Source organism: Sus scrofa, chromosome 7 (genome assembly GCF_054392235.1).
Source record: "Sus scrofa isolate SSC_HxYL_T2T_F1_AM1 chromosome 7, Sscrofa_HxYL_maternal_Yorkshire_Landrace_v2.0, whole genome shotgun sequence".
Taxonomy (NCBI): domain Eukaryota; kingdom Metazoa; phylum Chordata; class Mammalia; order Artiodactyla; family Suidae; genus Sus; species Sus scrofa.
This window is the reverse complement of record NC_139389.1, coordinates 7,849,183-7,865,453: the sequence shown is the minus strand read 5'-3', so window position 1 is coordinate 7,865,453 and position 16,271 is coordinate 7,849,183. Positions and strand designations below refer to the sequence as shown.

The 16,271-nt window shown below is 47.7% G+C and overlaps 1 protein-coding gene and 1 long non-coding RNA gene across 11 annotated transcripts in view; one reads left to right on the top strand and one right to left on the bottom strand.

Moving 5' to 3' along the window:
- LOC146401174 (uncharacterized) overlaps positions 1 to 16,271 on the bottom strand; it is a 1,049,691-nt gene that overhangs the window by 1,002,455 nt on the left and 30,965 nt on the right. The gene's annotated exons all lie outside the window — the stretch shown is intronic.
- Positions 1 to 16,271, top strand: part of NEDD9 (neural precursor cell expressed, developmentally down-regulated 9) — a 290,141-nt gene that overhangs the window by 251,902 nt on the left and 21,968 nt on the right. For all 10 annotated transcript variants that reach the window (XR_014809587.1, XR_014809586.1, XR_014809589.1 and 7 more), the window contains one exon: positions 6,756 to 7,202. Coding sequence is in view for 7 of the 10 variants with exons in the window: in XM_084967367.1 (XP_084823493.1) it covers positions 6,756 to 7,202 (447 nt within the window). In the remaining 3 variants the exon portion in view is untranslated. The remainder of the gene's footprint in view (positions 1 to 6,755; positions 7,203 to 16,271) is intronic.

The following is a 16,271-nucleotide window of genomic DNA, read 5'->3' as shown; positions in this document are numbered from 1 at the left end:
GCTTTGTGTCTACTCCTTAACAATCTCCAGAGGATTCAACTCTTAAAAAAAAAATCAGCATTCCGGATATCATCCAATGAAAGAACCCAGGTGTAAACCAAGTATTCCAAGAATGAAAATCCAGACACTTGTAGATACCCATGTCTTCTGACTCTGGCTGTTTCCTTCTTTGGGGAAATTCCACGTCCCCCTATATCCTTAAGACGATGATAGAAAGAAGCCGAAGGGGTTTGATGGCTCTCAGATGGAGGCTGATTTTTTTTCTTTTTATGGCTGCAACCATGGCATGTAGAAGTTCCCAGACTAGGGGTCACATCTGAGCTGCATCTGTGACCTACACTGCAGCTCACACAACCCACTGAGTGAGGCCTGGGGTCGAACCCACATCCTAACAGGCAGATTCTTAACCCTCTGAGCCACAACAGGAACTCCTGAAGCTAAATTCTTCTGGCTTTTTTTACTGAAGTATAGTTGATTTACAATATTATGTTAGTTTCAGGGGTATAGCAAAGTAATTCAGTTATATATATATATATATGTATATATGTATATATATATGTTTCAGTTATATATATATTCAGTTATATATATATGTTTATAGCTATACCTTTTTTCTGATTCCTTTCCATGATAGTTGATTACAAGATACTATATTCAAAATCTTGTAATAAACCGTAATGGAAAAGATCTAAGCCGACTTTTGTCGGCAGACATAAAAACGCAGGGTCCTTTCTTTCCCTTTCCACTGTGTCCTGAGACTGACCTTGGTGATACTCATCCCTCAGCCACTTCCTTTAGAACCAGTGTCCTTGACAATGGCCATTTCCTCTTTGACTGCGTGTGTGTGTGTGTGGGTGTGTGTGTGTGTGTGTGTGTGTGTGTGTGTGTGTGTCTGGGGGGCTGGGTGCAGGAAAGTCACGTTGTTGAGAATGTGGCAGCCCTGAGGCCTTGGCAGGAGCTCCCGGGTGATAAATATAGAGTGAAGTAAAATAATAAGAGGAAGTGGGGCCATTGATGATGCTATGTCGCGGGGTGGGGGTGGGAGATGGGGGACACACCAGCAGTTGCGTCTCATTTGTCTCCAGAGAACAGCATGAATGGTCATGGAAATTATAAGTCACACCTCTCTGCCTTTGGAAGAGCAGATAGTTCCCCTGGCAGTAGGAGTAATAAGCTTTCCTGACATGTTGATAGCAATGGGAAAAAAGGGCAGGGGCCAGCCGGGTGGTATGGAAGCGGTCGTGTGACCTCGCGGTGCTTGCTGTAAGACGACGCAGCGTTTTCTTCCCAGTCCTCAGCCAGAGCTTGGGAGCCAGGAGCAGCACCACCCAAACGTCCCGCTGAAGCCGAGTGGTGCTCAGTGTCCTGCCGCCAGATGTGGGCTGCTCCCCTGAAAGGAGCAAGGGCTCTTGCAGGGGCCATTGTATTTAATCAGACTGGGCTGGCCGGCTCCCCTTGGCCTTCCTGTTTGCTCAGTGCTGTGGACACTAGATGCAGGCTCCCCATCCACGTCACCATCCTGTTTTAACAGGGAGGGGCGGGCCCTTTCCTGCTCCCCGTCTCCCACCTTCTCTGGCCCTCAGGCTTGCGTGACTTGGACGCACCATTTCTTTATCTGATTCGGTTAGTTCCGGTGTCTCTGTGAACATTTTAACCAAAGATCTTGCTAGCGTCTCGAGAAAACCATGTCACCCTCTCTGCAGCGATCCGGGAAATCAGAGTCCAGAATCCATTTCAAGTTAGTGAACCCTTAAAGAGTGTGTATGATGTATGATTCAGGCCCTGGTTCTGAAAATGCCGAGGGAAGAGCAGCCTCCCCGCACGTGAGTTCCTAGCCTCGAGTGACACAAGGCGAGCGGTCATGTAAGAGATTCTGCTACAGAGAACCAGAAAGGGAAACCATGAGGGAGGCTTGGGAAAGGTAACGCCTCTGGTTGGGTGGAAGATGGGTTTCGAGGTGGGAAGAGGTGGAATGCAGGGAAACCAGCTGGGAAGCAGTTGCCGTCTCCCCCCACCCCCAACAGAGTTGCTGGGGGCCCGCGCGAGGCGTGGCAGTGCGGAGGGAGAGCAGGTCCCCTCCGACTGGGGTTCAGGCTGTGAAGTGACTCAGCGAACCTCTGAGGCTCTGACCGTGGGCAGCGGTGTGCATCCTGGTGACTAAGAGAGGACAGGAGAAGGGGGTTTTGCACTTGTTGATGCAGAGGTGAAGATGCTCATTAGGCAATGGGAAGCATGGGTCTGGAGTGTAGTGGAAACATCTAGGCTGGCGCTCTGGGTCTGACGTTTACCTGTGCCTTTAGATGCCCTTGGCATGGCTGCGATTTCCTGTAGCGCGCGAGCTCCTAGAGAAGACAAAGGTGCATGAGGGAGTTCCCACTGTGGCGCAGCAGAAATGAATCCAACCAGTATCCACGGGGATGTGGGTTCGATCCCAGGCCTCGCTCAGTGGGTCAGGGATCCTGCATTGCCATGAGCTGTGGTGTAGGTTGCAGACGCAGCTTGGATCCTGTGTGGCTGTGGCTGTGGTGTAGACCAGCAGCTGCAGCTCCGATTCGCCCCCTAGCCTGCTGAACCCCCATACACTGCGAGTGCGGCACCCCCCAAAAAAGAAAAGAAAGGTGCATAAAGCCTCTAAAAGAATAGGAAAAAAATTAGTCTGTGCAAGAAGAGGAAGACGAGAGGTCGTGAAAGCGAGGGAAGAGGAGAACCGGGAAGTCGAATCATGGAAGCCAGGACAGTGTCAGGGAAGAGGGGGTGGGATCGAGGCTCCAAGAAGCGCCCCTTGGGTAGGGTTCATGACTCCAAGCGAGATCTCCAGTGCTGATTAGATCCGCAGCTTTCGTAGCACACGCGTCTGACTTTATTAAATACCGTCCTACTTCTGGAGCTAGAGAAGGAGGCCTGCATTCCTAGCTTGGCTCTGTGACCTTCTTGTCAGATGACTTGGCAAATTATTAACTTCTTGGGCCTCATTTTTCTCATTTGTAAGGTGAACGAGGTGGACTATAATTGTTTGAAGTTCCTCTGGCTTTCAGGTTCTTGCCCCAACTGCGTTGGTGCTTTGCCAAGCTCTAGCTGCATTTCTGACTGCCACCCTCTGGAGACGAACCATGCCGCTGGGTATAGAATGACAGAGCTCTCTTATCTCTCCTTGATGTGTTTCTGTGCTGACCTTTCCTGCCCTGGAGATAAATATCCCACGGAGGGTGGGAGAAAGAGTAGGCCTTGAATAGACTAGCTGCCTCTCCTGGGTTTTTCTAAGATGTGCAGATAATCACCTTCTGACTTTGTGGCCTTAAGGAGTCACAACTCTGCACCCTCCTCCTTCTCCTAGTGGGAAGTTAACTCTTGCTCTGCCTCTTTATGAGCTGCCTGGGCACTTTTGATGAGGTGGTTCATGTTCTGGTTGAAGTTAATTTTGCTGTTATCTTCTTACTAAGCTCTTGCCGTGACACACTGAGTCCTTTCAAAAGCTACATGCCTTTACCCACGGTTTTCCCCGCTTTCTGGAAGAAAAAGGAATGGATTGGCCTCTGCTGGAATCTAATGAGATTTATCCATAGTTTGTCCCGTAATAGCATTATGATTAATTTTAGTATTATTATTTCGCTTCAGAAGATCTCTCCACTGCAGCCAACAGTTTCATTATTGCTGTTGGTAGGCAAATACTTGACGAGAGGTTGCAGTGACCAGAACACATTATAAATGCAGAGAAATAACGCTTCAAGATACAGTTCTCAGCGTTTCCATTGTGGCTCAGCAGTAACAAACCTGACTGGTATCCATGAGGCCGTGAGTTCCACCTCTGGGCTCACTCAGAGGGTTAAGGTCTTCATACAGCGACGGTGGCTTAGAGTTCTGGAAAGAGAGCAGTGCCAAGAGACCGTGGTTCTGCTCCCACCTCTGACTCGGACAGTGTGGTCCTGGGCAGATGATCAGCTGGTCCTCCAGGTGTCCTCTGAAGGTGTCCGGAGCTCTAACCTTCTGTGTGAGGCTCTGGCTCCCTGTAGCCAGCACGGATATTGACAAGCTTAACCCTGCGCTGCCGAGGCCGAGAATAACTATCAGCGAGTGCGGAATCAGGCTGGCTCGGGTGCCTCCGCTAGCCTCCAAGCTCTCTTTCTAAATCGCAGTGTCCATGGGCCGTGGGAGGGCTGCTGGGGAATCGTGGACCGCAGGTCAGGGGACGTCACCCACGGCACCTTCACAGGAGGCTCTCCGGGCTTTCCTGCAGAAGCAGCTCTGCAGGCGGGTCTGGGAACATGAGCGTGCTGCCTAGCAGGTGTGGGAAGGTCACTGGGACAGGGGACAACGAACACCCAGAACAGTTCTTGCCCTGGGATTTCCTTCTGCCTCAGTGGACATGGCCCAGGGCTCGACTTCAGTGCCTCACGGAGCTCTGTGGCCGTGACCCAACTCTGAATGTCTCGAGCACATTTATGCTGGGGTCTGCAGTCCTTCACCCTTCTGCTGTTTGGAGTCTCTCTTCTTTCTGCCCTTTGTAGCCGATATCATTGTACAGCTGTCCACCCTCAGCTTCTGATTGCATCCTGGGGCCTCCGAACCAGCCATTCCCAGGTGTTGAATGGACCCTGGCAAAGGGGACCAAGACCAGCAGGGTCAGCTCTCTGCTTTGGCATCATCGTGCCACTCTGGTGGCGTCAGTCCCTTCAGATCATCTAGGTACCAAGGACCAAAATCCCTGTCCTCTTTAACGCAATAACTTTTTTAAAAAAAGTTGCTTGGAGTACAGTTGACTTAGTGTTGTATTAGTTTCAGGTGTAGAGCAAAGTAAATCAAATTAAATCAGTTGTAAGGACATGTATATGTATATATGTATATACATACACACACGTATAAATATATGTACATGTACACACACACACACACACACACACACATGCGCGCGCGCACACACACGCAAAAGATGGAGGAAGAGGAAGATGAGGGATGTAAGGATTGCGACATACCCTGACCTGGTTCCACCCACGAGGGCACCATCCTGCGTGGTTCTGTCTTGATGCTTGTGAACTTTTCATTGTTAGAAGGAACCCGAAGCCTCCCAGCATCGAAATAGGAGGTAAAACCTTCGCGGGGCACACAAAGCCCTAGGGTTCCCTCTAGCTTCCCTTAGCGCTCATGCGTCCACCTCAGAGATTTCCTGGATGGGAAAACCATCAAGAACAAGGGCTTCCACCTCATCCGTAAAGAGCATCACCAGGCTTCCTGGGCACTGACCTCTGGCGGGTTGTCTCCTTTCCCCGGGTGAAGCAGTTGCACTGGCTAAGAGGAGCCTGGTGAACAGAGTAGTAGGCGCCTCCCCCACGACTGACCAGGGGGGAGACCCCTCACACGGCCCCTCCCGGGGAGGGAACCAGCCCGCAGGGCAAGACCGGTGGTTATGAGGCGCAGCCCGGGGGAGGTGGTTAGTGTATGTCAGTGAGAAAGGAATGACAGGCATGAGGCTGGAAGATCAAATCCACATTTTTAGGGATGAAAACAGGGGGCAGAAGTCCAAACAACAACAGCCCCAAATTCCACGGACGTGTAGTCACAGCGTGCTCCGGTCCCCGTCGGCAGCCCTTTCTCCCACAAAGGACCGTCATCGCAGTGACGCCCAGTGCATCCCAACATGTGCGTGAAGCCCGAGAGCGCTCGCTCTGCGTTTTCCGAGGCTCTTGGATTTGCACCGTCCCCGACTCCTCTGTGTGCTGGGAGGGAGCAGGCCTGGCTGGGGCGAAGGCTGCCACCGCGCTGCGAAGCAGTCCTCCGGCCAAGAAATGAAATGTTCGGAGCCTTTGAAAGGCTTCCAAGAAGGTCAGCGTGTACCGCCTGCCCGCTCTCTGCTGAATGCCTCCTTTGGCCGTCTGCTGAGTACGGAAAGTGCCAGACAGGCCTTCGCACAAAGAGAGAGAGTGTTTGGGGCCCGTGAAGGGGGCAGGCAGAGCCTTTCCAACGTGAATGGTGAGATTCAAGAAGTAGGAAATGAAGTGGCAGGGCGAGGAGGGGCCCTCAGGAAAGGCAGAGGACAGGCCCAGCGAGGAGGAGACGCCCGCCACCTACCCCTGTGCCATAGCTTCTTCATCGCCTCCGGAGGCATAGAGCACAGTCACGCTCACTCAGGCTCGATTCCCATGGAAAGATCGCTTGCTTGTAGACGCTCCCTGTATCCAAAGACCTCTCGATCCACAGCAAATAAGAGGTCGGAGGCCCTGCCAAGGCAGACAGCAGCGTGCTTCTGTTTCCATGTTAACAGGGAGTATAAATGCCATTGGTGCGGTGTGTTGTTGGGGACTTGCTTGCCTCTGTTTATTTATACACACACACACATAATGTACTGTACACATTTTAATACATATTTTCATGATAAATACCTATCGTTGTGCATTTGAATGTCTGGGAATATTTTATTCCTTCAGCTGGGGTTGAGAAAGGAAGAAAAATGTTCTGCAGAGTGAACCACCCCCGCTCCGTGCTCCTCATAATGCCTTGGCTCAGCTCTGACTGCTGGAGGAAAGCACTCCTGTGGTGGTGGGAGCTTGTCTGAAGAGGCGGTCTGATGGCACTGGTGGCAGACACAGGGCACATGCATCTGTCTTTTGTCTGTGCCATCTGGTTTTCTCCTTCCAGGCGATCGTTCACACCCCTCTCTTCTTTCCGGGAAGTGTGCCTCTCCATAAGAGCAGCGGCTCTAGGTCTTCCAGGGCACTGAGCGACCGTTCTGACCCGGCTTCCCTCTGTTCCTTCCTTCCTAGAATCTTATGGCGAGAGCCTTATACGACAATGTCCCAGAGTGCGCTGAGGAGCTGGCCTTTCGCAAGGGAGACATCCTGACGGTCATAGAGCAGAACACGGGAGGACTAGAAGGATGGTGGCTCTGCTCCTTGCACGGCAGGCAAGGCATTGTCCCAGGCAACCGGGTGAAGCTTCTGATTGGCCCCGTGCAGGAGACCTCCCCCAGTCCGGACCAGCCTACTTCTGGACTGATGCACCAGACCTTCAGCCAACAGAAGCTCTATCAAGTGCCAACCCCCCAGGGTGCCCCTCGAGACACTATCTACCAAGTGCCACCTTCCTACCAAAATCAGGGAATTTACCAAGTACCCACTGGCCATGGTACCCAGGAACAAGATGTATATCAAGTACCACCTTCAGTGCAGAGAGGCGTTGTGGGGGCTAATGGTCCCCACTTAAGCAAAAAGGTGAGTGAACAACAGACTGGATTTTTGTTCCTGCTTATTTTTTCCTCACTGCACTTGAGTTGTGTGTGTATGTGTGCGTGTGTGAATATTCTTAAATTAAGAACTTCAAGTTTATAAGAAGTACATTGAAGAAGTAAGTACCTCTTCTAAAAAGTAAGTAAATCTTTTAAGAAGTAAGAATATCTAAATACCCTCGCTTGGGCATTTTGGGGATCATTTTTCCATTCATTGATCAGCAGAATTTTCTTGAACTCCTACCATGTGCCAAGTACCATTGATCCATAACCACTGCAAGTTCCTGAGTTATTCCAGGTCATACCACCTCACTGAGTGTTTCTCCCCATCTTTCTGATAGACCTGTTTTTAGACCGGGTCTCTGCACTCAGTTTCCAGTCTTTTCTATTTCTCCTTTGAGTGGTATGCGACACCAAATTTTGCACAAGCTGATGAAGTAGCAAGGGCTCTCCTTTCACCAAAAACTGAGTCATGACCCCACTGACCTGGCTGCACAAAGACCTCACCAGAAGTGGAAGCAGCAAAGAAGGTGGGAGTGGATCACGCCAACCAACTTGCTCTGGAGAGTTGTCAGCTTCAAGGTTGACTCATTTAAAACATAAAGACTATGGAATTTAGAAAGGAGCCCTCCTCTGGCCTTGCAAATAATTCCTATCATAACGCTTGAGGCTGTGGGTGAAAGAGCGAGCTAGGGTATTTAGGAAGGCGTTATATTAAAAATTTGTTTAAAAAGAGGAAGGAATGGATAAGCAATGAGGTCCTACTGTACAGCACAGGGAACTATATTCAATCTCGGGATAGACCATGATGGACGGTGATATAAGAAAAGGAGTGTAAATGTAGGTATGACTGGGTCATGTTGCTATACAGCAGAAATTGGCACAATATTGTAAATCCACTTTAATAAAAAAAAAGCACTCTACATAATTCCAAATGCCGTAATAATGTGAGATAAATAGAAAATCATCGAATGAACTTTAAGCATCTAGTATACTTTTGATGCTTATGGTACAGCGATGAATCAAAGAATGGATATGGCTTCCATGATACTTATGCAGTAGCGGGGAGATGTAAACAAACACTGAATGTCAGATGGGGAATCATCCTGTGAAGATGTCCATGAACCTGTAGTGGGTAATAGCCAATGGGAAGTTGATGCTTATGTGAGCCTTGCGAGGAAGGGCTTTTCTCCTCCGTTTACTGGCAAATTCCAAGATTCTTCAGTGGAACCAGTGAGGTTTGGTATTAAGAAGGGACTCATGTAACAGAATAAGAAAAGGTCCCTGAATTACAAGAGGAAAGATGCAGTTAGACACCAGCAAGAGCTTGTTGATGCTTAGAACACGACGTGTACGTATGCCCTGCCTTAAGAAAACCTAATTTCAGACCTAAATTCAGCGTCTGAATTTACAAAGCTATGTAAATTAAGGCTATGTACATTTTGCATGATGATGGAATCCTGTTTTGGAAAAAAGGGTGGGGGGAGATCTCCTGTTGGATTCCTTAAGTAACAAAGTCATGAATGTGTTTTCAAATGACCTTTTATACGAAACAGTTTGTTTTCCATAACGCCACTCAAGAGTGTGTGAGCTCAGTGTATGTACAATAGTGGAATTCCTCAACAAGTGAACAGGTTTCCAACTCGAGTTGCCCCAGGACAATGAACCCTAACTGGAGGTCGTGGACTTCGCCCGTGACCTTTCAAAGTCCCTCTGACCCCAGGGATTTCAGATTCAGAGGGAAAGCCAAACCAGGACCCTGTCTCCAGAGGGAAAGAAGAACAGTTGAAAGGTGTACCTATAAATAAATAAACAGCTTCTCTCGTTCTGAGTCCTGGCTGTTTGCACCTTAAAAATAGCCCTCCCTCATCGGAGCTGGTTGGGGGGCGGGGGTACAGGAAATGTTTGGCTGAAAGGTGGTGGGTCTAAACTTTCGTCACAGTTTATTTTGGCAGGAAGGCGGATATGTTTTCCTTTTTAGACTCAACCTTTTTAGTTCCAAGTCTGAAAAGTCTAAAACGTCAGACTTCTTCCCATTTTATCTGTTGTAACTGGACTGTAGATTGGCTCGCTGACCCTCCATCCGTGTAGAGGGGAGACTTGCCGCATCTTCCCTTGGATCAAGGTTGGGGTGCTGGGGTTACCCTCAATGTTTTGTTAGTTGTTTTTTTTTTAATTCTGAAATCACCGAGGAGTTTCCTGGTGGCCTAACGGTTAAGGATCCAGCATTGTCACTTCCATGCCAAGGGTTCCATCTCTGGCCCGGAAACTTCCACATGCTTCAGGCACAGCCAAAAAAATAAATAAAATAAAATAGTAGTAAAATAAAGTAAAATAAAATCGTTGGAGCATTTTCTGTTAAGAGGTAGGTGGCTCCTGCAAGAGGAAGCCAACTTCCCAAAAGGAGCTCCGCCGGCCCTTCCAGGGATACAGCAGACCTGGGGAGGCGTTACCAACGCTCAGGAGCAGTCGGGGTCTGAGGTGGTAACGGGGCGAGGCAGGAGGACAGGTCCTGGCCCTTTCCTGACAAACACCAGATGTTCCCCCAGCACACCTGACGTCACCTTGAGAGTCAGCTTGGTGCTACTGCTTCTCTGGGCTGCCACCTCCATCCTGTCTGCTGGCCCCCTGGCTCACAGCCCCAGGGGAGGGGGCTTGCCCTCTTCCTTCCTGTCTTCTCCCTCTCCTCCTTCTTCATTTCTCTCTCCCCCTTCTTGCTCTGTCTCTCTCCCTTCTTTCCTTCCTCCCTCCCTCCTTCCTCCCTGCCATCCTTCGGAGTGGAGAGGGCGTGGTTGCTGACAGGTGATTTTAATCTTCTAAGTAACAACAGCTGCTTTAAAAACTTCCATCAGCATCTCCCTTGGTAGGCTTCTGACTCAAGATCTTCTCAATGGGTGAGACTCATACTAATGATTTAAGCCAAGGCCCCAAGAGTTAATCCCAGTACAGGGGGGAGCAGGCAGGGATTTTTATTTTTTTATTTTTTATTTTTTTGCTTGTTTTTGAGTTCTCCTTGTAGCAGTTTTCCTGACTTACTAAATAGCCCGTACCCATTTGTCTCTTTCAGTTTCCCATCTGTAAAATGATAGTAACCTTAGAACTGGACAGTCCTGATGGTTTAAGCGATAGTCCTTAAAAACTCTTAAAGGAGGGAAAGAGGAGGCAGTGGAATCTTGCTCTGAACCCTAAAGTGTGGTCCTAAAATTTTAGGGAACAGGAGTTCCCATCATGGCTCAGCGGATTAAGGACTCTGACGTTGTCTCCGTGAGGATGCAGGTTGGATCCCTGGCCTCGATCAGTAGGTTGGGGACCTGGCAGTGCCGTGAGCTGCTGTGTAGGTTGCGGACACAGCTTAGATGTGGAGTTGCTGTGGCTGTGGTATAGGCCAGTAGCTGTAGCTCCACCTTGACCCCTAGCCTGGGAACTTCCATATGCCTCCGGTGCAGCCATTAAAAAAAGAAAGAAGGCGTTCCCGTCGTGGCGCAGTGGTTAACGAATCCGACTAGGAAACATGAGGTTCCGGGTTCGATCCCTGCCCTTGCTCAGTGGGTTAAGGATCCGGCGTTGCCTTGAGCTGTGGTGTAGGTTGCAGATGCGGCTCGGATCCCGCGTAACTGTGGCTCTGGCGTAGGCTGTTGGCTACGGCTCCAATTAGACCCCTAGCCTGGGAACCTCCATATGCCGCAGGAGCAGCCCAAGAAATGGCAAAAAGACAAAAAAAAGAAAGAAAAAAAAGCCTTCAAAAACATAATAATCACCTGGACAAGTAGGGCAGGTGAGCTGAAATGCAGATTCCCACCCCCAGAGTCTAAGCCCAGGGCCTGGGAATCTGCATTCTAGTGAGCTCCTTGGAGGGTTCTGGGAAGGGGGTCCAGGACTGCCCTCTGAGAAGCCTGTGACAGGGCCGTGAAGGGAGCTGGATGTGTTCCAGTCTGTGATTCGGGACTTTCCACAGTTAAAGATTCCCTTGATGTTGCTACAGACTGTGGGCTTCAGAAGTTTCATCCCCCACGGTTTGTTTTTTTTTTTTTCCTACTAATGAATCACTTAGGAAAAAAAAAAAAAAAGATTGAATTCTGCTTTGTATCAATTCAGCTTCGCTCTCCGGGAAACTCCAGACCCTACCCACCTTCTTGCATCTCATGCACATAAAATGACATCCATCACTTATTAAGTCAGGGTTAGAGAAAGAAAGAAAATCAATCCCCACCCTTTCATGAAACAAGAAGACAGCATGAGTACTGTGAAAAGAGCCTGAGCCCTGGGGGAAGGCCAGCTCCTGGTTCTGTTTCTTTATAGCTATAAATCCCTTGGCAAGTTACTGGACATCTTCAGGCTTTAGTTTCCTCATCTGTAAAATGGGAATAACCATCACTACCTCCCTGGGTGGCTGTGAGAATCCAACACTGTGTAGAAACCACCTGGCCCAGAATTTCACAGAGAAGGGGCTTAAAAAAAAGACTCGTGCCTCTGGGCCTTTGTTTTTCTTTCCTTTCTCAGAGTTTATTTTGAACGGATCAGCCCTGTTTGTGTTTCATACTCTGCACCAAATATGCAAATACTTCATTGCTAGCATTTATGCTGTCCCCTTGGAGTGTGTGGCTCTCTTCGGGTCCACAGAAATTTTGCCCAGAATGGAAAAAACTCTCAGAGTTATCTGGAAACCATACAGACTGACACCTTGACTTAATTTCATTGGTCTTTTTCACTCCGGGTTTTGTGTGTTCAGGGCCGTTTTATCCATTAGGCGCTGTGGGCCGAGTGCCCAGGGTCTATGAGAACCCTGGAGCACTGAATAAAAAATTTTGACTCCGAAATACAAAACACAAAAACTGCAAATAGAAATTAATAAGCCTTTAGACAAAAGTGCAGGAAACAACATAATGTCACCCTCATTAATTGTTATATTTAGATGCCTTAACCATTTTATTACATGTGAAAACAATTTGTAGGTTAGATTTCTCTCACTTTGCAAAGACTTCTAAATATGCCCCTGCAATTGCCAGGAACTCACAGGCAATTCTAAATTAAATGAGTTACTTGTAGTCCAATAATTTGAAAAGCTGAATTATATTTTTAAAAGGGTCCTTTATTAAAGGCAAAAATTGTACTTAACATGGGACTCTGGTTTGGTGGGGATGATTTAGAAACCAAACTTCAAAAGCCTAAGGTCTACAAAAGTCTAAAAGAACTTAATCTCTCTACTTCAAAGATCAAAAACTACCGCTGAGTTCATCCATTTTGCGCCTGATTTTCACAGGGAATTATTTGTGTTTCTCTGATAATTCTTTGGACATGTCGCTTTTATTGTAACTGATGAAATTAGATTTGCTTTGCATCCTTCCAAAGATCAGTTTGGAGCTAAGTTATAAACTCCACTGAGGCAGGCAAGGACCATGGCTGTCTCTTTACTGCTATAGGCCAAGTTCATAGCAAACCATCAGCACACAGATAACAGCCAGTGAGTGAATGCACAGGCAGAAGCAAGAAACAAAGCATTTAATCTGAGTTGCCCTTTAAATAAGCTGAAAAGTGGTTCTGATCTTATCACCACTCCACCATCACACACGATTCGAATCCCATGTCCAGCTCTTTAGTCTGTGTGACATACGTCAGATTATATATGGTCTTTTATCCCCAGAAGCGTCTTGGAGAATGTCACCATCTGTTTCCTGTAATCAGAACTACCTGCTCACAACAAACGAGCATTCAAAGCATGAAAGATGTGAAGTTCAGCTTTTCTGAGGACCTAACTTTCATGCTTTTTGCCCAATTTAGACAGCAAGATTAGTTAACACTTCTATAGTCATGAGAGAGGTGAACCACACTTTTTCTACTGAGGCACAGAGTTTCCATTATATGTGATATTGTTTATCTACTGCCTTTCCTCCTTTAGTTTACCCATGAACTCCTATTCATACTTTAAAACCCATTTCAATTGTTCCTTTCCTCTGTGAAGCTTTCTCTGCACCCCAGCAGTTTCTCCTTTTCTATGGTCCCAAGTATGTTGTAGATTTCCCTTAATTTCAGTGGAGCTCATGGGCTCATTAAAACATTAATGGCCCAGCATTACAGTGTATCATGGCCTAGGATGGGGCAAGTTCTGCTTCGGAGGGGGCACTCAGAAAAACTCAAGTAATATTCAAATTTAACTAAACCCCATGACATCATCTTTAAAGACCATTTTCTACCTTCCAAAGTGAGACACCGCCAAATATTGGCAGGAAATGATTCAAAGATTTTAGCCAGGTCTTCCAGGCCCATTCCTTGAAAGGTAACATAAGAACCATAAATAGTTTAAGCTACAACGTTTGTACCTTCTTAGACGCTGAGTCATCATAAGTTACACACAGGCACACACACACCCAAAGCCATCGGTTAGGGAACCAAGGGCTTCCTTTATTGGGATGTCAAGCGTTGTGAAATCCGGTTGCCCACAGCAACACTCAGATACCAGCCGACTGACTTTTATATATTGGCAGTATGACTTGTCTCTCAACAGGTAAAAATAGAGTAAGAGGAAATGAAAGCTCCCAGAGCAGATAGACTCTGACTTCACCTCACTTTCCTTTGTCCCCTTTATACACACACACACACACACACACACACACACACACACCCATAAGTATACACCCTGAAAAATATTCGAGAGAATCAATTTGACAGGGCAGAGGGTACCTCCAGTTTCTTCACTTATAAACTCAGTAAAATCCAACTGTGTTCCAGAATTTTTGCATTTCTTTATAATAAAGTATAAAGATAATCCTAAATTCAATGAATTTTTCCCCTCAGTACATGGCTCTTTGGGCTCTGCCGTGAAGTGGACTTTCACCTAAAATCTTTACCCTCAGGAGTCCAGATAAAAGTTGTATCCTACACAAAATTGGAGGCCCTTGAGCGTTTCAAGGCTCCATGACTTCACTTTCACCAGGAAAAGTATCTCTTCGCGGTCAAGTCACCCACGCCGGTGGGAGGAACAAACCCTAACACCTCCTTAAACGTGAACAAAGGTCTTTTTTGTCTGGTCAGTGCCAAGGCCTTGAAACTCAGTTGCAGTTGGTTCTAAAGCTCATAGATAACGCATCTTTCTAGGAGTGATTTAGTAACTTGTAAACTCACACCAAAGCCAACAGAGATCTGCCTTCCTGCCCCAATGATCTCATGCTCTGTGACTGTGCTTATCAGAGAGGAAAGGTCGGCGTCATGCGTTGTGTGTATAATATCTGGCTCAGTGGACGGTGCTCTGTTTGTGAGGGAGAGCAAAGAATACATGCATCTTGTGGGCTGGATGGTAAAACTTACTATTGGTTGGACGCATCTTGTGTACGCTGTGCAAAATGCAGAGCTAGATGCCGTCAGAAATGCACTCGGTTCTAAACAGTGGTGCCATAAACCTTGCTGTCCAGGTCCACGTCTAGAGAAGCGGGGTGTGACTCACTTAGGACGGTATGCCTTCAAAGCTCCAGTGCCGGTAACATATAAAGAGCACCAAAAAGTCCCCTCTTTAAAGGGGGACCCCCCCCCCCCGCCATAGATCAGTTTTAGAAGCAAAGAATCCTTTAGCGAGGCCATGATCCCATCTGACTTATTTGAATACGTTTTAGGAGATTTGGTTTTCTTAAAGCATGGTGTGATTAAACCAGTCCTTTCTCAGGACAGTTCACTGTTTTCACATTTACTACCGATCAGCTATGTCACCTTCCATATGTTACTAAGTTACTCGTTTTTTTAAGATCACCATAGACCTAAAGTGGGGGTCCCCTGGGTCCCCCGCAGGTGCCTTTGAGCTTTGGCTGCACATTAGGGATGTTATGTATATCATCTCACCTAATCTCCCCGACGGCCTCATGGGGTGTTCAACAACCCCCCTTTACAGGGGAGGGATCTGAGGTCTGAGTAGTGAACTTGCTGAGGGACATACTTCTAGTAAGAGGCAGGATTGATATTTGAGCCCACGTCTGTCTGAGTCCAAAGCTAATGATTTTTACATCCCAGCTAATGGTTGGTGTTGCCAAGCCCTAAAATAAGAGGGCATATTTAAACACTGCAGGAGCACGTCCAGCTCACCAGAATCCTGGGTGCTAAAAAACATCTTGTTGGCCAGAAAGAACTGAAGTCACTTCCAAAGGCTCGTACCTCAGATCCAGGAAGGACCCTGCATGCTGAGGGAGGCTGAGTTAAGCACCCTGAAGCTCCCCCGCCTCCTGGCCAAAATCACCTGCTGAGCCTCAGAAGGCCTGATCCGGTCATGAAAGCCCTGGATAGACTGTGTTTCTGCTGAGAACACCGCTATGTTGGCTTTTCTCTGCCATCAGAAGTACCACCATTTCAAATGACTTCAAATTGCTGCAAGTGGATAAGTTCATTTAACCAGATATAATCAAATCTTGCAGAGCCAGCTTGTCAGTGTGCCACAAAAAATAGGATTCCCGGATTTCAGATTTGCTTCTCGAATAAGGAAGTAACTCTCTTTAGGAGTATTTATTTGCGAAGTTAGGGAAGCAGTACATTTCTAATCTCTCAGACCGTGTAGCCTATGAACACCGTGCAGCCAACAGGACACTGAGGGTAGGACCCAGCTAACCTCAGTTCTCCCTCGTGCCCTTTCATCAATGAGCTGAATAACCTCTCTGAACTTGAGGTCCCTCGACTGTGAAATGGGGGTAGGTTTGGATTATCGCTAATGGTCTTGGCCAAAACTTTATGATCCAGATATCCTCATCGGATTCTTTCCCAGAGTCGCCGGAAGAGTTGAATAAAATGACCTGCCCTGGAGATTCTTAAAAAAGAAGAAAAAACACTCAGGTGTTGGTATAAATTTCAGTTGGCCCCGAGGTTTTGGCTTATCCTTCTCATATCCTTCCTTGAGGAGCCTGCCCACTTCTTACCTGGAAGCCAGTGTCCCTTAGAAGACAGGCCCATGCCTTGGAAAGCAGGGAGCAGGCAGGGGTGTGGGACGGGGCCCACGGGTGCTGAGCCGAGGGCAGTGGAGTTTGCAGGCCTGGTCCCACACATGAAAACACTTCCAGGAGCGTCACGTGGAGAACTCTCATCC